Source organism: Nicotiana tabacum, chromosome 13 (genome assembly GCF_000715075.1).
Source record: "Nicotiana tabacum cultivar K326 chromosome 13, ASM71507v2, whole genome shotgun sequence".
Classification (NCBI taxonomy): Eukaryota; Viridiplantae; Streptophyta; class Magnoliopsida; order Solanales; family Solanaceae; genus Nicotiana; species Nicotiana tabacum.
Window position 1 is genome coordinate 98846076 of NC_134092.1, and position 18327 is coordinate 98864402.

The following is an 18327-nucleotide window of genomic DNA, read 5'->3' on the forward strand; positions in this document are numbered from 1 at the left end:
TAAAGTGGCTTCAGTCCGCCTTTTTCTATCCATGGCTGCGGTTCGTCATTGGCCCCTCTATCAGGTGGACATTAAAAATGCCTTTCTTCACGGTGATCTTGAGGATAAGGTTTATATGGAGCAACCACCTGGTTTTGTTGCTCAGGGGGAGTCTAGTGGCCTTGTATGTCGCTTGCGTCGGTCACTTTATGGTCTAAAGCAGTCTCCTCGAGCCTGGTTTGGTAAGTTCAGCACGTTTATCCAGGAGTTTGACATGACTCATAGTGAAGCTGATCACTCTGTGTTTTATCGACACTCTGCTTCAAGTCTCTGTATTTATCTGGTAGTCTATGTTGATGATATTGTTATTACTGGCAATGATCAGGATGGTATTACCAATCTGAAGCAGCATCTCTTCCAGCACTTCCAAACTAAGGATCTAGGCAGATTGAAGTACTTTCTAGGTATTGAGGTTGCCCAGTCTAGCTCAGGTATTGTTATTTCTCAAAGAAAATATGCTTTAGACATTCTTGAGGAGACGGGATGATAGGTTGCAGACCTGTTGACACTCCGATGGATCCGAATTCTAAACTTATGCCAGGACAGGGGGAGCCGCTTAGCGATCCTGCAAGCTATAGGCGGCTGGTTGGAAAATTAAATTCTCTCACAGTGACTAGACCCGACATTTCTTATCATGTGAGTGTTGTAAGTCAGTTTATGAATTCTCCCTGTGATAGTCATTGGGATGCAGTTGTCTGCATTATTCGATATATAAAATCGGCTCCAGGCAAAGGGTTACTCTTTGAGGATCGAGGTCATGAGCAGATCACTAGATACTCAGATGCTGATTGGGCAGGATCACCTTCTGATAGACGTTCTACGTCTGGATATTGTGTTTTAGTAGGAGGAAATTTGGTGTCCTGGAAGAGCAAGAAACAGAATGTAGTTGCTCGGTCTAGTGCAGAAGCAGAATATCGAGAAATGGCTATGGCAACATGTGAGCTAGTCTGGACCAAACAATTGATGAATTATTCTCTCGATTACTCCGCCTTGCTGCAGCACCAAGTCCACCAGTGATCTCATCACAGATACTTGATTCCTCAGTTCTTGCATCCCAGACAATGGATGTTCGGGCATCTCAAACTATGGAGCATAGACGAGAAGGAGGTCGTTTTGGAAGATCTAGACCCAAGTGTTCTTATTGTCACAAACTTGGACACACTCGTGAAATGTGCTATTCCTTACATGGTCGTCCACCCAAAAATGCTTACATTGCTCAGACCAAGACTCCAGGTAACCAAGGATTTTCTTTATCTAAAGAAGAATATAATGAGCTCCTTCAGTATCGAGCAAGTAAGCAGACATCTCCACAAGTAGCCTCAGTTGCTCAGACTGATACTTCTGTTACTAGTAATTCTTTTGCTTGTGTTTCCCAGTCTAGCACTCTTGGCCCATGGGTCATGGACTCCGGCGCTTCTGATCACATCTCTGGTAATATATCACTTTTGTCAAATATTGTATATTCACAGTCTCTTCCCACTGTTACCTTAGCCAATGGATGTCAAACTAAGGCAAAAGGAGTTGGACAAGCTAACCCCTTGTCTTCTATCACCCTAGATTCCGTTCTTTATGTCCCTGGCTGTCCTTTTAGTCTTGCATCTGTTAGTCGTTTGACTCGTGCCCTCCATTGTGGTATGTATTTTATTGATGATTCTTTTATTATGCAGGACCGCAGTACGGGGCAGACAATTGGTACAGGACGTGAATCAGAAGGCCTTTACTACCTTAACTCACTCAGTCATTCCACAACATGTCTAGTTACAGATCCTCCAGATCTAATCCACAGACGTTTAGGACATCCGAGTTTATCCAAACTTCAGAAGATGGTGCCTAGTTTGTCTACATTAGATTGTGAGTCGTGTCAACTTGGGAAATATACCCGAGCCTCCTTTTCGCGTAGTGTTGAGAGTCATGCAGAGTCTGTCTTCTCCTTGGTTCATTCTAATATATGAGGTCCTAGTAGAGTCAGTTCATCCTTGGGATTTCGTTATTTTGTCAGTTTCATTGATGATTATTCAAGATGTACTTGGCTTTTCTTAATGAAAGATCGTTCTGAGTTATTTTCTATATTCCAGAGTTTCTGTGCTGAAATCAAAAACAGATTTGGTGTTTCTATTCGCATTTTTCGCAGTGATAATGCCTTAGAATATTTATCTTCTCAATTTCAGCAGTTTATGACTTCTCAAGGAATTATTCATCAGACATCTTGTCCTTATACCCCTCAGCAAAATGGGGTTGCTGAGAGAAAGAATAGGCACCTTATTGAGACTGCTCGCACACTTCTAATTGAATCTCTTGTTCTGTTGCGTTTTTGGGGCGATGCAGTTCTCACAGCTTGTTATTTGATTAATCGGATGCCTTCATCTCCCATCAAGAATCAGATTCCGCATTCAATATTGTTTCTCCAGTCACCCTTATACTCTCTTCCACCTCATGTTTTTGGGAGCACGTGTTTTGTTCATAACTTAGCCCCTGGGAAAGATAAGTTAGCTCCTCGTGCTCTCAAGTGTGTCTTCCTTGGTTATTCTCGTGTTCAGAAGGGATATCGTTGTTATTCTCCAGATCTTCGTAGGTACCTTATGTCAGCTGACGTCACATTTTTTGAGTCTAAACCTTTCTTTACCTCTGCTGACCACCATGATATATCTGAGGTCTTACCTATACCGACCTTTGAGGAGTTTACTGTAGCTCCTCCTCCACCTTCGACCACAGAGGTTTCATCTATACCAACCGTTGAGGAGTCTAGTGTTGTTCCCCCTAGTTCCCCACCCACAGGAACACCACTCTTGACTTATCATCGTCGTTTGCGTCCTCCATCAGGCCCAACTGGTTCTCATCCTGCACCTGACTTTGCTCCTGCTGCGGACCCTGCTCCTAGTACACCGATTGCACTTCGGAAAGGTATACGGACCACACTTAACCCTAATCATCATTATGTCGGTTTGAGCTATCATCGTCTGTCATCTCCCCATTATGCTTTTATATCTTCTTTGTCCTCGGTTTCCATCCCTAAGTCTATAGGTGAAGCGTTGTCTCATCCAGGATGGCGACAGGCTATGAGTGACGAGATGTCTGCTTTACATACAAGTGGTACTTGGGAGCTTGTTCCTCTTCCCTCAGGTAAATCTACTGTTGGTTGTCGTTGGGTTTATGCAGTCAAAGTTGGTCCCGATGGACAGATTGATCGACTTAAGGCCCGTCTTGTTGCCAAAGGATATACTCAGATATTTGGGCTCGATTACAGTGATACCTTCTCTCCCGTGGCTAAAGTGGCTTCAGTCCGCCTTTTTCTATCCATGGCTGCGGTTCGTCATTGGCCCCTCTATCAGGTGGACATTAAAAATGCCTTTCTTCACGGTGATCTTGAGGATAAGGTTTATATGGAGCAACCACCTGGTTTTGTTGCTCAGGGGGAGTCTAGTGGCCTTGTATGTCGCTTGCGTCGGTCACTTTATGGTCTAAAGCAATCTCCTCGAGCCTGGTTTGGTAAGTTCAGCACGGTTATCCAGGAGTTTGGCATGACTCGTAGTGAAGCTGATCACTCTGTGTTTTATCGGCACTCTGCTTCAAGTCTCTGTATTTATCTGGTAGTCTATGTTGATGATATTGTTATTACTGGCAATGATCAGGATGGTATTACCAATCTGAAGCAGCATCTCTTCCAGCACTTCCAAACTAAGGATCTAGGCAGATTGAAGTACTTTCTAGGTATTGAGGTTGCCCAGTCTAGCTCAGGTATTGTTATTTCTCAAAGAAAATATGCTTTAGACATTCTTGAGGAGACGGGATGATAGGTTGCAGACCTATTGACACTCCGATGGATCCGAATTCTAAACTTATGCCAGGACAGGGGGAGCCGCTTAGCGATCCTGCAAGCTATAGGCGGCTGGTTGGAAAATTAAATTCTCTCACAGTGACTAGACCCGACATTTCTTATCATGTGAGTGTTGTAAGTCAGTTTATGAATTCTCCCTGTGATAGTCATTGGGATGCAGTTATCCGCATTATTCGATATATAAAATCGGCTCCAGGCAAAGGGTTACTCTTTGAGGATCGAGGTCATGAGCAGATCACTAGATACTCAGATGCTGATTGGGCAGGATCACCTTCTGATAGACGTTCTACGTCTGGATATTGTGTTTTAGTAGGAGGAAATTTGGTGTCCTGGAAGAGCAAGAAACAGAATGTAGTTGCTCGGTCTAGTGCAGAAGCAGAATATCGAGAAATGGCTATGGCAACATGTGAGCTAGTCTGGACCAAACAATTGATGAATTATTCTCTCGATTACTCCGCCTTGCTGCAACACCAAGTCCACCAGTGATCTCATCACAGATACTTGATTCCTCTGTTCTTGCATCCCAGACAATGGATATTCGGGCATCTCAAACTATGGAGCATAGACGAGAAGGAGGTCGTTTTGGAAGATCTAGACCCAAGTGTTCTTATTGTCATAAACTTGGACACACTCGTGAAATGTGCTATTCCTTACATGGTCGTCCACCCAAAAATGCTTACATTGCTCAGACCGAGACTCCAGGTAACCAAGGATTTTCTTTATCTAAAGAAGAATATAATGAGCTCCTTCAGTATCGAGCAAGTAAGCAGACATCTCCACAAGTAGCCTCAGTTGCTCAGACTGATACTTCTGTTACTGGTAATTCTTTTGCTTGTGTTTCCCAATCTAGCACTCTTGGCCCATGGGTCATGGACTCCGGCGCTTCTGATCACATCTCTGGTAATATATCACTTTTGTCAAATATTGTATATTCACAGTCTCTTCCCACTGTTACTTTAGCCAATGGATGTCAAACTAAGGCAAAAGGAGTTGGACAAGCTAACCCCTTGTCTTCTATCACCCTAGATTCTGTTCTTTATGTCCCTGGCTGTCCTTTTAGTCTTGCATCTGTTAGTCGTTTGACTCGTGCCCTCCATTGTGGTATATATTTTATTGATGATTCTTTTATTATGTAGGACCGCAGTACGGGGCAGACAATTGGTACAGGACATGAATCAGAATGCCTTTACTACCTTATTATGCAGGACCGCAGTACGGGGCAGACAATTCTATGTGAGACTAGGACTAATTCACATAACTATCTAACACTTCCCCTCAAGCCGGTGCATACAAATCATATGTACCGAGCTTGTTACATATGTAACTAATACGAGGACCAGTAAGTGACTTGGTGAAAATATCTGCAAGCTGATCATTTGACTTCACAAACCTTGTAGCAATATCTCCTGAGAGCATCTATTCTCTAACGAAGTGACAGTCAATCTCAATGTATTTAGTTCTCTCATGGAACACCGGGTTTGATGCAATATGAAGGGCAGTTTGGCTATCACACACAAGTTACATCTTGCTGACCCCACCAAATTTCAACTCATTAAGCAAAAGTTTGATCCAAACTAGCTCACATGTTGCCATAGCCATTGCTCGATATTCTGCTTCTGCACTAGACCGAGTAACCACATTCTGTTTCTTGCTCTTCCAAGACACCAAATTACCTCCTACTAAAACACAATATCCAGACGTAAAACGTCTATCCGAAGGTGATCCTGCCCAGTCAGCATCTAAGTACCCAACAATTTGGTCATGGCCTCGATATTCAAACAATAATCATTTGCATGGAGTTGATTTTATATATCGAAGAATGCGGACAACTGCATCCCAATGACTATCACATGGAGAATCCAGGAACTGACTTACCACACTCACTGGAAAGGAAATGTCAGGTCTAGTCACTGTGAGGTAATTTAATTTACCAACCAGCTACCTATATCTTGCAGGATCGCTAAGCGGCTCCTCCTGTCCTGGTAGAAGTTTAGAATTCGGATCCATAGGAGTGTCAACAGGTCTACAGCCTGTCATTCCTGTCTCCTCAAGAATGTCTAAGGCATACTTCCATTGTGAGATTACAATACCTGAGCTAGACTGAGCGACTTCAATACCTAGAAAATACTTTAATCTGCCCAGATCCTAAGTCTGAAAGTGCTGAAAAGAGATGTTGCTTCAACTTAGTAATACCATCCTGGCCTTATCAAAAAAAAAAAAAAAAGTAATATCATCCTGGTCATTGCTGGTAATAACAATATCATCAACATAAACCACCAGATAAATACTGAGATTTGAAGCAGAATGCCAATAAAACACAGAGTAATCATCTTCACTACGAGTCATGCCAAACTCCTGAATAACAGTGCTGAACTTACCAAACCAGGCTCGAGGAGACTGCTTTAGACCATAGAGTGACCGACGCAACCGACATACAAGGCCACTAGACTCCCCCTAGGCAACAAAACCAGGTAGTTGCTCCATATAAACCTCATCCTCAAGGTCACTGTGAAGAAAAACATTTTTAATGTTCAACTGATAGAGAGGTCAATGGCGAACAACAACCATGAATAAAAAAAGGCGGACTGATGCTATTTTATCCACGGGAGAGAAAGTATCACTGTAATCAAGCCCAAATATCTGAGTATACCCTTTGGCAACAAGACGAGCCTTAAGTCGATCAACCTGGCCATCCGAACCAACTTTGACTGCAAACACACAATGACAACCAACAGTCGATTTGCCCGAAGGAAAAGGAGCAAGCTCCCAAGTACCACTCGTATGTAAAGCAGACATCTCGTCAATTATAGCATGTCGCCACCCTGGATGAGACAGTGCTTCACCTGTAGACTTGGGGATGAAAACAGATGACAAAGATGATACAAATGCACAATGGGTGATGATAGACGATGGTAACTTAAACCGACATAATGTGGATTAGGATTAAGTGTGGACCGTATACCTTTCCGGAGTGCAATCGGTTGACTAAGAGGAGACAAGTCCGCAGTATTTGCAGAGTCAGGTGCAGGACGTGAATCAACTGGGCCTAATGCTGGGCGTGGACGACGATGATAAGTGAGAAGTGGTGGAGCTGTAGAAGGTTGAACTAGACTAGGCGGTGGAACTGGAGCTAGAGCTGGTGGAGCTGGAGCTGTAGGTGGTGAAGCTGGAGTTATAGAGGAAGATGAATGGGAGATAGTGACTGAATCTCCAAAAGATGGAATTTGTAGCACCTCAGAAATATCTAAGTGATTACCTGGACCTGTGAAGTATGATTGAGTTTCAAAGAAGGTAACATCAGCAGACATAAGGTACTGCTAGAGGTCAGGAGAATAGCATTGATATCCCTTTTGCATTCTCGAGTAACCCAAAAATACGCACTTGAGAGCACGAGGAGCTAACTTATCTTTTCCTGGAGTAAGGTTATGAACAAAACACGTGCTCCCAAAGACACGGGGTGGAAGAGAGAACAAAGGTAAGTGGGGAAACAGGACAGAGAATGGAACTTGATTCTGGATAGCTGAAGATGGCATACGATTAATAAGATAGCAAGATGTAAGAACTGCATCCCCCCAAAATGCAACGGAACATGAGATTGTATGGGTAGGGTACGAGCGGTTTCAATAAGATGTCTATTCTTTCTTTCAGCTATCCCATTTTGTTGGGATGTGTACGGACAAGATACTTGATGAATAATCCCATGAGAGTTCATAAACTGCTAAAATGGGGAAGACAAATACTCTAGGACATTATCACTACGAAATATGCGGATACAAACCCCAAATTGATTTTGAATTTCAGCTTGGAAAGTTTGCAAAATAGAAAACAACGCAGATCGATTTTCATCAAAAATATTCAAGTGCACCTGGAATAATCATCAATGAAATTGACAAAGTAGGGGAATCCCAAGGTAGAACTAGAACTGACCTGACTAGGACCCCAAACATCTGAATGGACTGGAGTAAAAGGTGATTGCTCGATTATCAAGATGCGAGAAAAATGGGAGCGGGTATGCTTACCGAGCTGACATGACTCACACTCTAGAGTGGACAAGTGAAGTAAACCAGGTACCATTTTCTGAAGTTTTGACAAACTGGGATGTCCCAACCGTTTATGTAATAAATCTGGTGAATCAGTGACAGGACAAGTTGTTGAAGGAAGACAAGATGTGAGTCCATGTGATTTTACAAGGATAAGGTAATAAAGTCCATCTGATTCACGCCCGGTACCAATTATCCGCCTTGTACTGCGTTCCTGTATAAAAACAAGGTCATCAAGAAATAAATAAGAACATTTAAGTGATTTGGCTAAGCGACTAACGGCTATGAAATTAAAAGGACTACCGGGAACATAAAGAACTGAATCTAAAGGTAAGGAAGGAAGTGGACTTGCTTGACCTATTCCAGTTGCCATGGTTTGAGACTCGTTGGCTATTGTGACTGTTAGGAGAGATTGAGAACATGAAATAGTAGTGAAAAGAGATTTGTTACCAGAAATATGATCAGATGCACCTGAATCAATGACCCAAAACTCAGAGGTTGAAGATTGAGAGACACAAGTCACGCTACTATCTGTTTGAACAACGGAAGCTATCCCTGAAGATGTCTGTTTACATGCTTTGTACTGAAGGAACTCAATATAATCCGGTAAAGAAACCATTTGGATTGGATCCAATGAATTGAATCCAACGGATTGTGAGTTAAAGGCTTCTGATACGAATGCCATTATAATGCTGTACCGGAAAAAAACAGAAATTTTCGGAAAATTTCTGTTCACGTCGGAAAAATATAAAAGTGGTCGGAACATGATTTAAATTGGATGTGTAGGCTCGGATTTGCGAGGAGAAGACATTGTCCTAAAATAAATTTCCAAAAATCTAGCCGGAAACAATCTCACGCGCCGACGCGTGGACGTCGGAGCTTCGCCGGAGAAATTATTTCGGCGGCGCGTGAGGGCGCGTGCCTCCTTTTCTGCCGGAGGATTTTTTAAGGGTTGGTCGCCGAGCTCTGATCTAGTTCCTGGTGGTGTTGGTTTTTGCAACACTGACGGATAGTGGCTTTTTACTTGCGGCAGACCTGTGTTTGCCGGAAAAAGACTTCTGATTGACTGATTTCTCTTCCCGGAGTCGTTGGAATATATGCACAATGATAAATCTCTCACGATTGCTCGGATATCATGAGAATGCACGGGAAAAAAATCTATTACTGATATTTTGTTTAATTATAATACAATGAGCCCTATTTATACAATACATATCATACTCCTATTCTATGTGGGACTAGGACTAATTCATATTATGTACATAACTATCTAACGGAGGCAACACCTATCTTGCCCTGAATATCTTCATTTCTAACCATATCACTCCTAGTATGCCCTCACGTCCATCACAACATCCTCATCCCCGCCACTTTCATCTTTTTGACATGAGAGTTCTTGACTGGCCAACATTCCATCCCATACAACATAATCGATCTAACCACTACTCTATAAAACATACCTTTAAGTCTTGGTGGCACGTTCTTATCACACAAGATATCGGATGCTAGCTTCCATTTCATCCACCCCACTCCAATACGATGTGTGACATCCTCGTCGATCTCCCCATTGCCTTGTATTATTTACCCAAGGTAGCTGAAACTTCCTCTCTTGGGATGACTTGTGAATCCAACCTCATTTCTACGTCAGCCTCCTGAATTACTTTATTGAACTTGCACTCCAGATATTCTATTTTAGTTCTACTCAACCTAAAACCTTTAGACTCAGAGTCTGCCTCCAAACCTCCAACCTAGCGTTAACTCCGCATCGCATCTCGTCAATCAGTACTATATCATTTGCAAATAATATGCACCATGAAACCTCCCCTTGAATGTGACGCAGCAATACATCCATCGTCATGGAAAATAAAAATGGACTAAGAGTTGATTCTTGATGTAGCCCCATCACGACTAAGAAGTGTCCTGAGTCTCCTCCCACTGTCTTCACCCGGGTTTTAGATCCATCATACATATCCTTAATCGCCCTAGTGTATGCTACAGGTACACCTTTAGCCTCCAAATATCTCTATAAAACCTCACTTGGGACCTTGTCGTATGCTTTTCCGAGGTCGATGAACATCATATGCAAATCTTTCTTCCTCTCGCTATATTGCTTAACCAATCTACTCACGATATGAATGGCTTCTAGGGTCGAACGCCCCGGCATGAAATCGAATTGGTTCTCGAAAATAGACACACTCCTCCTCACTCGTACCTCCACCACCCTCTCCCAAACTTTCATAGTGTGGCTCGGCAGCTTGATACCCCTGTAGCTGTTGCAATTCTGAATGTCACCCTTGTTCTTGTACAACGGGATTATCGTACTCCACCTCCATTCCTCGGGCATTCTTGCCGTACGAAAATGACATTAAACAACCCAGTAAACCACTCCAGACCTGTCCTGCCCGCACTCTTCCAAAATTCTATCGAAATCACTTATGGCCCGGTTGCTCTTCCTTTGCTCGTCTTACGCATAGCCCCCACAACCTCCTCAGCCTTAATAAAGTTCATGAATTTTGGCCTCAATAAAGAACTGTTGGTTCTTGAAAAAAGAAACTAAGAGAAATAACAGGGGAAGATGACAGGAAAATAAAAGCAGTATACTAGAATAGATGTAAAAGGAACTCTAAAGAATTGAAGCTAAAATTCTATATTATTTCACTGCATCTGGACTACAATTTATAAGAGAAATACTAACTTAAAATACCTAAAAATCAGCACAAAATCTGCTGAAAATAACAAACTCCTAGAGACTAGTTCGCTCCTAAAGACTAGTTCAAAATAAATTACTGCAGTAAATACCTCTTAAGATGAAACAGTAAAATAATTTTAGAATTTTCAACTTCTAAAGCATATTTCTAACACTCCTCCTTACTTTTGAAGCTGCAAATTCTGAATATATGCCTTGTAAACCTTTAACTGGAAGTGACTTTGTACGTAAATCTGCCAACTGATCTTTGGACTTGCAGTAAATTGAGTTCACTTTTCTATTTTGCTGCATCTCAAGATTGTCAATGAAATAAGTTGGATCTTTTTTCGGCTTCATTTGCATCTTGCCTTGAGGCTTGTCAACTTTCTTCCAGATTTGCATTTTGCCTTGAGGCTTATCAACTTTCTTCCAAATTTTGTTTTTCTGAAATATTGACAACTTCTTCTTTGCCTCATTTTCACATATGTCCTCAGTTGGAGGATTATCTGCACTTTGTAGATTATTTTGGCTCCATTTTTCATCTTTTGTTAGATCAAATGAGAAGTTTTTACCTCTCATTTTAACCCTTAAAATCTCAAGTCCAGTTACATCATAAATGAAACAATGTTTATCTTCAAAGGATATTTTAAATCCTTTTTCTATTAGTTGTCCAACACTGAATAAATTTTGATCAATATCAGGAACATAAAGAACATCTAAAATTTTCTTAGTACCTGAATTTGTTGGGATTGCAACAGTTCCTTTTCCTTTTACAAGAATATAATCAGTTAATCACCATTCCCAATTCTGACTTTCTTATTTCCCATAGACGTGAATTCTTTGAAAAGATTTCTGTCATATGTCATGTGGTTTGTACAACCACTATCAATCATCCAAATATCAGATTTCTTGGTTGAAAGAAGAGTTGCCACAAACAAGTGATCTTCTTCTTCTTCTTCTTCATTGGCGACTTGTGCATCTGCTTCATGCTTCTGAAATTTGCCTTTGCAAATTACAGCTTCATGACCAAGTTGGTTGCAAATTTTGCACTTTGCATCTGGCTTCTTCCAACATTTGAACGGTGGATGACCTTTTTTTCCATAGTGCTGACAAGGTGGGTAATTTTTCTTTGCATTATTACCCTTGCTTTGAGTTTTGTGGTTGGCTGCCAAGGCTCCTTCAACCGTACCATCTTGCCTCATAAGCCTCCTTTGCTTTTGTGCCTGCAATGTATTTAACAATTCTGCCAAGGTAATCTTGGATAAATCCTTTGTATTTTCCAAGGTAGTTATGGATACTTCAGGCACCGTAACAAGAATTTTTTCAACAATTCTTTAATCTTTAAATTTAGTACCAAGCAACCTTACCTTGTTAACAATGCCAAGCAATCGATCTGAAGTATTCTTTGATGGTCTCAGATTCTTTCATTTTCTGCAACTCGAATTCCCTTATTAAATTCAACACCTTCATGCCTTGTATTCTTTCATCTCCAGTATATTCTTCCTTCAAATAATCCCAAATTTCTTTTGCTGATTTGAGAGTCATAACTCGTGAAAATTGTTGCAGACATACTAGCAAATAAAGTTGCTTTCGCCTTTGATTTCCTGGTTTTCTTTTCCTTGTGACTCTTGATCTGGGCCACGGTGGGATTGTTAGGCAGTGGAAGAACATCATAATCCCCTTCCACAACCTCCCAAAGATCTAAAACCTCCAAGTAAGTCTCCATTCCTACTGCCCACAGTTGGTAATTTTCACCATCAAAGACTGGAGGAGCCAATTGAGAAAAACTCGTTTCAGTCTCCATCTCACTCAAGAAAAGATTTTACTTAGGTCCCTTAAGAATATGGCTCTTGATACCAATTGTTGGTTCTTGAAAAGAGAAACTAAGAGAAATAACAGGGGAAGATGACAGGAAAATAAAAGCAGTATACTAGAATAGATATAAAAGGAACTCTAGAGAACTGAAGCTAAAATTCTATATTATTTCACTGCATCTGGACTACAATTTATAAGAGAAATACTAACTTAAAATACCTAAAAATCAGCACAAAATCTGCTGAAAATGACAAACTCCTAAAGACTAGTTCACTCCTAAAGACTAGTTCAAAATTATTTCAAATTCAAAATAAATTACTGCAGTAAATAACTCTTAAGCTGAAACAGTAAAATAATTTTACTATTTTCAGCTTCTAAAGCATATTTCTAACAAGAAAAAACTGTTAAGTCATATTATGAGAACCTTTTGATGAGAGAGAAGGTAGCCTTTCCACATTGTTCCATTTGGATTCCTAAAGCTCCAAGAAAGGTGCAGTCAGACCTCTCTATAAGGGTGTTTGGATTGGCTTATTTTAAGTGCTTATTGGCTTTTAAGCACTTTTCTAGTTTTTGAGGTGTTTGGCAATGATAAAAAGTGCTTAAAAGCACTTACTTTTAGGCATGAAAAGTACAAAAATAAGCCAAAAGCCAAAAGTTGGGTATTAACAACTTATGGCTTTTGGCTTTTAGCTTATAAGCTACTTTTTAAAAGTCAATCCAAACACCCTCATAATCTGATAAAGATACCATATGAACATTCACTATAAAAGCCAAGCTTTTCTCGAAACCGACTTTTATGTTATGTTATATATATCTTATCTAACAATACTTCTCTATAGCAGCTAAAAAATACCGGAACAAACAAGACTGTTATAGAGAGATTTGACTGTATTTCACTTGGTTAGCAGCAAGAGGGATGATCTTGACGGCTGATAACTTAAGGAAGAGGAGAATTACTTATGTAAGCTGGTGTTTATGTGTAAGAGATCAGGTGAAGATGTGGACTCCTTCATTGTCCGGTAGCTTCTCGGTTATGGAGAAAAATTCTGTGTTTGTTTGGTACAGAATGGAAGATGCCCGGCACAGTAAAAGAGATGTTGTTCAACTAGAACCGTGGGAGGAGAAGGAAGAGGCGTAGTGCGTGGAAGGTTGCTCCACTTGCGCTTATGTGGGTTGCAAGAGAGGAATATGAGGGCTTTTGAAGGGGTACAGTAGTAATTTTGTACAGCTAAGGAATAGCCTCTTGTACCTTATTGTTTTTTGGTACACCCATGAGGTTCCTGTCTGTACAGATGATTAGGTGTCGTTTGTAGAAAATCATCCGTTATGTAGGTTCTTTTTTGTGTGTGTATACCACTAGTATACAGGTTTTTGCTCAACTATCAATAAAATTTATTTATTTAGCAAAAAAAGAAAAAGAAAAAGAAAAAGCATAGTGCTTCATTGAACTCGTTTCCTGATATCTGAATAAGAAAACATTTTCTCTGAGAGGGGAACCCTGAAAGAACTAGTCAACTAGATAATATGTGAATTGACATCATCAGGAGCTCCAAATTCCATTATGATTGAGCATGTGAAAAATAAGAGACACACGGAAAAGAATTGAGAGAATGAGTGAAGAGTACTGTTATACACTTCATTCCTTTTGTAGTTTGTAGGTACACTTCTTTTGAGAAAATAGTAACATGATTGTATATTCAGGATGTTGGGTACTTACACTGAGTATTAACTATTTACACTTAGTTTCAAGTTTCAACACTGGACTCTCCAACACTCTACCTAATGCCACATGTCATATGCACTAAAGTTGTCACGTGTCTGATTCAGAGATTGGTGAGGTACTTGGTAACATATATTTGCAAACTGATCATTAGCTTCACGAATTCTATGACGATATCTCTAGTTCCTTTTCTTCGAAAAAGTGTATCGATTTTTTATGTGTTCAGTTCTCCCATGAAAGACCAGATTTGATGCAACACGAAGAGTAACTTGATTCTCAAAGAAAAGTTCTATCTGACTGTTATAATTCTTTGAGCACCTATTTGATCCGTATAAGTTCACAAGTTGCCGTGGCAATGTTCCAATATTTTGTTGGTGCACTAGATTTAGCAACTATGCTTTGCTCTTCTAAGATGCCAAAGTAGCTCCAGCTAAAACGCATCATCCGAAAGTAGAGAATCTATTAGGAGCTGACCTTGCCTAATCTGCATGGCTATCTAACAATATGCTCATATCTTCAATTCTCAAAGAATTATCCTTTTCCTTGATTAGTTTTTATATATCGAAAGATATAGACCGTTGCATCCTAATGGGTCCACGTGGAGAGTCCATATAACTGATATAAACATGAAAAGGCAAGATCATGTTGAGTCATTGTGAGGCAATTAGGTGTCCAACCAATTGTTTTGTCTCCCAAAATCACCAAGAGGCTCCCATGACTTTGTAGAAACTTAATCAATGAATTTCCCTCAAAGTATTTGTTTTTCTTTTTCTATTAGAGAAAAAACCCATGTCCGATGATATATATGATCATCTAGATTTCTAAGGTTTATACTTTAATACAGTTGTCTATCTATTTCAAATAGACATTAATACACCAAGTATATAATATGAAAGAACCATACAATTAAAACAGTCCGTCTACATACAGTGGGATGAACTAGTACCAGGGTTGTGAAAAGCGGTCGCTTCGTCGCTTAAAGCGAGAAGCGAAGTGAGGCGACCCTATGACCGCTTCTGCTATATGAAGCGACTCAGGTAGGCAAAAAGCGTGCACTTCCCACTAAAAAGCGAGAAGCGCTGAAGCGAAGTGAGCGCTTCTTTGTTTTAAACACCTGTCAACCTATTTAATAAAAAAGGAAAGGTGTTCTTTTATTAAAACATACGACCAGCAGCAACAGAGAGAAAGAGGCGACTAGGGTTCCAAGTCTTGTACACTTTTCAACTTCAACATACGACCAGCAGCAACAGGTATGTGATTTCTTCTTCCTTCTTCTTCTTTTTCTTCTTTTTCTTTTTCTTTCACTGTTTCAGTGTCCAAATAGCAGCGAAATGCTGGCGAATTTTTTTTTTTCCTTCGGTTCTTCCTTCTCAGTCTTCTCCTCTTCGTTGAAATAGTCCAGTTCTTCTTTCACTATTTTTATGCTGCCCAGTATTTATTTTAATATTATTTTTTTTAAATTCCGCTTCACTTCAAAAAAGCGAGCGCTTCGCTTCTCGCTTCTCGCTTTAAGCGAAATGGGAATTGTCGCTTTTCCTCGCTTCACGCTCTTCACAATACTGACTAGTACAAGTTAATAGTTTCCTTCTATCCCAACTTTCTTTTCTGTCCAAATGAAAGAAACAATAACTTTTCGGCTTTCTCACAATTTACCTTCCTTTTTCTACCCTTCCCTTCTTTCCAAACAAAGGGTAAAATTCCAAATGAGAATAAACTACCACTAGCATTGGTTGGAAGAGCTTCCTTCATGCTTTAAATTCAAAATGTACTTCCTTTAGACAGATTTTAAAATTTTACACTTATTACTCGAGGAGCATGCCACCATCCAGGAGGTCGGAACCAGACTCCTAAAGAAATGAAAGGTTAGACGGCATAAATAAGACTCAGTGTGGTTTAGACCACGCATAGCGAGAGCTTAGTGCACCGAGCTACCTTTTTTAATTACTCGAGGATGTTCTCATACTAGATTTGGTTTCAAAATTTTACATATACAATGATTAAATTGTTTGAAGGATATGCAAAACCACTATAAACCATACAAAGATTATCCACTACAGTAAAGCAGAGAAAAAGACAAAAAAGAAATTCTTTCAGAAGTGTAAGTGAAGATACCCAGTTTGTTCAACAGTGAACTCGCCAGAAGCAATACGAGCAGATAATTCAGCTCTCCGTTTTTCTTCTAGAAGCTTCTCCACAGTCTTAACTCCTTCGTTTACCGACTCTGGCTCTCTTCCATTTGAAGAATTACACCTAATTGTGCAGCAATACCCATAATTCCCTAATTAAGAGGGAAAAAATAACATATTAATGACTTTTCTACCTAAAAATGGGAAAATGGAATAGCTTAAAGAGAAAAAGAATGACGATACCATTGAACTTAGGAGAAGTAGTGGGTCTGAATCTGGAAAGTGTTGTTTTGTGAAGGGAGTGAGTTGGGAATTGAAGAAGTGGAACAGAAGCTGCCATGAAAATGATGATAATGGAGAGTGTATCAAATGAGTGAAGTTTGTGCTGTTAAAAAGGCAACCGCTAAAAGCAGCTAAAACGGAGAAAAGGAATCTTATTTGGATAGTTAGCTTTGGCTTATGGACCGTTTTGGTGTAAAGATACTCCCAGCCGTCCGAAGTATCTTTGTTTTGGTTAAGGCCAACCAATTAAAGATTGGAAATTTGGACTACCCAATGTTTGGTAGGAGGTTAAATTTGCCGAGAGGTTTTGTCATTATTTGCCCCGAATTCATATAAATTTAGGCCATGTTTCGAAAGTTTTAAGTGTAATTATACAATTTTAGCTTGTTTATCTGGTCAAGTAATTACTTATAAATTGGACTTAAAGTAATTACACTCTTCAATTTTTAAGAAGTAAGAATTAATGATAATTACATCGTATAATTATAAGATGACTTTTCAAATTCTCTTTTATTTTTCAAGGGATGTACTGGTCTTATGGGTGTTTAACGGGCGGGCTGGGATGGGCTGGACACAAAAAAACCCAGTCCGTCCGTTTAACGTTGCGGGTTGTTAGCGGGCTGTACTTTTTTGGGTTTTTTTGTCCGTCCGGATTCGGGATTAGAGGGTTGTTAGCGGGCTGTTAGCGGCCCGTGTAATTTTTTATTTTATTTTTAAAAGTAAATTTTATTTTTCTTATTCAATGTTATTGATACTTAAGTGTTTGTAAATTTTTAAGGCTTAGAATTAAACTTTGAAGTTTAAAGTTTTAAATTTGAAATTTATAATTTTAAAATTAAAATTTGAAAGTAAGTGGCTACAGAAAATTATTTAATAAGATCAATTGGCAATATGTAAGGATCAAGTTTCGAAGACTTTCATTTGATATTTTTATTGAATAATATATAATACTTTAAATTAAGTTGCAAGTTCTTTTTTGATTTTGTTATTTTTGAACTTACAAATTAAAAGTTTACAACAATTATAAAATAAAAAAAAGAAATAGTACATCACATGCTTTGCATCATTTTTGTAAGTTCGTCCATGTCAACATGAGGTTCTTAGTTTCCGGCATTGGTTGAATCAGAACCATAAACCATTATATCTCCATTTTCTTGGTACTCCGCTTCATCTACCTCGACACGCCCTTGATTTTGCCGTTCTGATCTTATCCAATCTCTGAAGCACACTAGATTTCCAAAGTGTTGCTACAGAAGAAGGAATATTTGCATCTACAACAGAAGAAGCATCAACAATGTTAGCATAATAATTATATAATATTTCTAAATGTTTGTGTAGATCAAGAATACAAGTGTCAATATCAGGAGTTTCAGTTGGTCCAATATCCATATAAGAATATAAAGCAGTGATTAATTGGCGACAAGTGGTCATTTTAATAGAAAGGTTTAAAATAGCACCAATTAAGTAAATAGGGGGAATTGGGTAGAAATATTTTTTAAACTTATCTAGCATAGATTCAACAATAGAAGTATATCCTTCTTTCTCTTTCAAATTATGTAGTAAAAGAGAAATTTCAGTAATATGAACTAAACCATTTGCAATAGTAGGATAATTTGCAATATTTGAATTTGACCGTTGGAAACAGTCCCAAAAAAACGTTAAAAAACGGGGTGAACCGGCCTGTAGCCCGTTAAAAACCCGTTAACGGGCTTAGCGGGTTCCGGTGCACCGATATCAAAAAACTATTCGTTTGAAACTCGCTCCCCGCCCAACCCGTCCCAGTC

General features: G+C 39.6%; 1 protein-coding gene across 1 annotated transcript in view; it reads right to left on the bottom strand.

Moving 5' to 3' along the window:
• The window catches only part of LOC107775451 (protein LUTEIN DEFICIENT 5, chloroplastic), a 36748-nt gene extending 19970 nt beyond the window's left edge, over positions 1–16778 (bottom strand). The window contains exons 1-2 of the mRNA XM_016595180.2: positions 16505–16778; positions 16248–16413 (exon numbers count right to left, since the gene is read on the bottom strand). Coding sequence (XP_016450666.1) covers positions 16248–16413; positions 16505–16601 — 263 coding nt within the window. The 5' untranslated portion in view covers positions 16602–16778. The remainder of the gene's footprint in view (positions 1–16247; positions 16414–16504) is intronic.
• Between the last annotated feature and the right edge of the window lie 1549 nt (positions 16779–18327).